Source organism: Camellia sinensis, chromosome 5, assembly GCF_055761805.1.
Source record: "Camellia sinensis isolate YWXY chromosome 5, ASM5576180v1, whole genome shotgun sequence".
Classification (NCBI taxonomy): Eukaryota; Viridiplantae; Streptophyta; class Magnoliopsida; order Ericales; family Theaceae; genus Camellia; species Camellia sinensis.
Window position 1 is genome coordinate 39,626,127 of NC_138965.1, and position 4,020 is coordinate 39,630,146.

A 4,020-nucleotide genomic window follows, 5' to 3' on the forward strand; every position below is an offset into this window, starting at 1 on the left:
GGACCAAAACTGTCTTTTATTCATATTTATGTTAACGGACGTTAAACCTAGGAGCAAATTGACTCAAATTAACAATTTTGAATACCAAAATGACAAAATTGAAATTTAAGGAACTAAAATGAAAAACAATGCATACTTTAAGGACTAAAACTGTCTTTTATCCAAATAAATTGGGTAATTCTATTTCCACCCCCCTAATAAATTCAGGGCAAATCTTTTTTCAATACACATCACTATTAATTTAATTATTAAGTAATTATCTCAACCCACATCCTTAAAATTACAAGTAAATCCTTCACTCATATACACACTTTACCCTCAAAATATACACACTTTAATTTCCACCCACTCTCGTGAAGACCAAAGTGACCCCAATTTACATTTGTACTTCAAACAGGAAGGAAGAAGAAGAAGTTCAAACAGGAAACCAAAAAAAAAAAAAATCTGCACTTTCCTCACCTCCATTGAAGATTTCAAGAGCTCCATTGAACATCTACTAAACACTATTGAAAACCTTGTTTAAGGTAAGAAATCTTTCAATTTTATTATTACAGTTATCATTTTGTTATTAGATTGACAATTTTCGGATCTCTCTTCACTCCATTGGCATGAAAGTATGTTTGTTTTGTAGCTGGAAGTGCTCGGCACTGGGTTTCCGAATATATGTGTTTCATTCGGAACTTGATTTCCGAATATTATGCATAATTTCGTCCATTAAATTCCAAAAAAAATTCATAACTTCGTAGTTTAACCTCCGAATCAATTCTCTCTCTCTCTCTGCAACTTTTTCCCCCACTATGGCTGCTTCTGATAAGAGAGAAGAAGCACAAGAACAAGAGAAGACAATCCCTGTATTCACTGTCCTCAAGAACAACACCATCCTCAAGGACATCTTCCTCCTCGACAACCCACCTTCAGTTCCTGATCCCAAACCCTTCAATCCCCTTAAAAATAGTGACCAAGTTCAAGAATTCGAGGAAACCTTGCTAGTTGGACGACACCCAGATTGCAATATCACGTTAGAGCACCCCAGCAAAGTGACTACAAAAGAAAAAGTGTATATTGAGATATTTTTATTTCTAAAAGATGTGTATAAAGAATTTGTATATATAATATTAGGAGTGTTGATCAATGGCTATTATAGTAATTTTTAATTATGATATAATTGTCATTAATCTAATTTTTCATTAAGTGTGTTCACTGAGTTTATCAGGGTGGTGGAAATAGAATTTCCCAAATAAATTATATTGACCTCTTTTAAAATTTAGAGAAAATGCAAGTAGCATTATAGTTTTGACATACTCACACTAATCTCCCTCCCTTTCAATAAACTAAACAAACTAAAATTAAAGCTAATAGTGCATAGACACAAATATAAATAGAAAAAGCATACAAGCATAAAAGATACAACAATATAATCTCTTCACTTAAATGTGAATGAGTATTATATGAATTAAACTTTAACTAAGCTTAATGTAATTATATCAAAACTGTAAAATTTATTATATTTTCTCTAAATCTCACGGAAGGTCATTGTAATTTATTCTCTTTTTTTCAATAGATATTTGTGGAACAATAAACTTTTTTCTTTTCTTTTTTTTAGATGTGTTCAACAATCAACTTTTTAGTAGCTAATTTTAAAGTAATATAATATTTTTTTGGTTTAAATTCATTTTACCCCTTGTGGTTTGGGGCTAGAGCACTTTACCCTCCTATGGTTCAAAAATAGTCAGAAAATCCCCACGTTATTTTGGAGTAAAGTGCTACCATTAGTTTTTTATCCAAACTAACGGAATGTGTGTTACACACACTATTTTTTAGAGTAAGTTTTGTTTTCTTGATAAATTATAATGAAATTAATACAACAAAATGATAATTTTACCCCCATTTTTTCCGAACCTAAAATTATATTAATATGTTAATTAAAATATAATTAATAATTGATATAAAATATAAAATACAATTAAGAATTTATTTAAAATATAATTAAATAAAATATAAAATGAAGAATAATTAAGAATTAATCTAAAATGTAATTAAGTTAAAATTAGATTAACATGTTAGAAATTATAATGATAAATAATTAAGAATTTAGAATTAATTGTGATCTAAAATATAATTAAATTAAAATTAGATTAAAAAGTTAGTAATTACAACAATTAGTTAAATACTTAGGATTAATTGTGATCTAAAATATAATTAAATTAAAATTTGAATGAAAATTTTAGACTTACAATAAATAATTAAGAATTTATAGTTAATTTTGATTTATTTAAATTAATACTATACATTATATATTATGCGTATGAGAAATGAGAGAGAAAGAAAATAACAAAAAATATAAGGTTTGAGGGTATTTTGTAATTTCTCATATATAATTAACGATGTTAACGGCTGCATTTTTGTCCAAAGCCACATGGGAGGTATGACTATTTTTAAAGATTGGAGATAATACTATCAAAACATGCCACAATACGGTAAAATAATTTTTTTTCTATTTTTTTATACAAACTTTTATGTAGATTCAAAATGATATACTAAATTAATTTTTTTTAAAAAAAGACTTTCGTATTTAATTCTTTTTTATCTCTGTGGCCGTGCATTGGACTATTATCGGGATAATATACAAGTCTTTTTAGTTTTTTCTGACCACTCATGTAGTGTTCTTTAATTACTTTTCATTTAATTGCAACTTGTAGGTATGAGTCAAAATTTATTCAGAAAATCATCAAAAGAATTGGGGATAAGTTGAATTGCGTAATCTTGCATGTTGCGGACCACCCAATTGGAATGGAATCTCAAGCTAAAAAAATTAATTTGTGCTTTAAGTCATGTAATGTTAGCATAGCAGTGATTTGTGGAATGGGTGGAATAGGGAAGACCACCCTTACCAAATATGTCTATAATTTACGCTTTCAGAGATTTGAAGCTGCTAGCTTTCTTCTACATGTTAGAGAAGAATCAAAACGACCTAGTGGTTTAGTTGATATTTTTAAAAAGAAAGAGAGAAAAATAAACAATGAGCTTGAAGGAGGAGAAAGGATCCAAAATGTCATGGGTTGCAAAAGGATTCTTGTAGTACTTGATGATGTGGATGAGCGACAACAGTTTGATAATCTTATTGGAAAGCTTGATTTGATTCATCGAAGAAGTAAAATTATCTTAACCACTAGGAGCAAGCATTTGTTAAAGGCTAATGAAGTTTATATATTTGAGGTAAAGGAGCTTGATTCTAATAAATCATTGGAGCTTTTTAGTTGGCATGCCTTTGGACAAGACCATCCCATTCAAAGATACTTCGCTTATTCACAAAGCGTGGTGTGGCATTGCGGAGGGCTCCCTTTAGCTGTAGTAGTTTTGGGTTCTTCTCTATCTGACAAAAGTTTAGACATATGGAAAAGTGCATTACAAAAACTAAAAAATAATCTTGAGAAAGGCATACTAGAAATATTAAAAATAAGTTATGACAATTTGGATGACCATGACAAGAATTTATTCTTTTATATTGCTTGTTTATTTATCACAAGGAGCAAAGATTCCACGGTTCGAATTCTAGATGCATGTGATTTCTGCTCAGAAAGAGGCATGGACAATCTCATTGACAGATGTCTCTTGACGACTACACAAAAGATATTGATGATGCATCAATTGCTTCAAGACATGGGAAGATATATTGTTCAATAACAATCATCCAATGAGCTGGGTAAATGTAGATTGTTGGGGCGCCACAAGGATTCCTTTAATGTATTGAGGAGAAAAATTGTGAGAAACGTGCTTTTCAAATACTTGATTAAGTTTTGTTTAATGTTCTCTTCTTATCCTAATTAATGTTTCCTCTTATAAGGGAACAAAAAAAATTGAAGGCCTCTACCTTGATATGCATGTTTTAGAGAAAGAAAGTTGGTTCAACAAAACCTTCTGTGACTTGGAAATTGATGCATTTGCAAGTATAGAAAATCTTATATTGCTCATGCTCATGCTCATGCTCATTGGTGTTGAAATCAAGGGAGGATACAAGGA

At 29.8% G+C, this 4,020-nt stretch overlaps 1 protein-coding gene across 1 annotated transcript; it reads left to right on the forward strand.

Annotated features, from left to right (window-relative positions):
* The first annotated feature begins 797 nt into the window (after nt 1-797).
* Nucleotides 798-3,684, forward strand: LOC145791355 (disease resistance protein RUN1-like). The gene is made up of 2 exons (XM_082871708.1): nt 798-1,018; nt 2,700-3,684. Exons 1-2 carry the CDS (start codon nt 798-800, stop codon nt 3,682-3,684), a joined length of 1,206 nt encoding a protein of 401 aa, XP_082727834.1.
* The last annotated feature ends 336 nt before the right edge of the window (nt 3,685-4,020 follow it).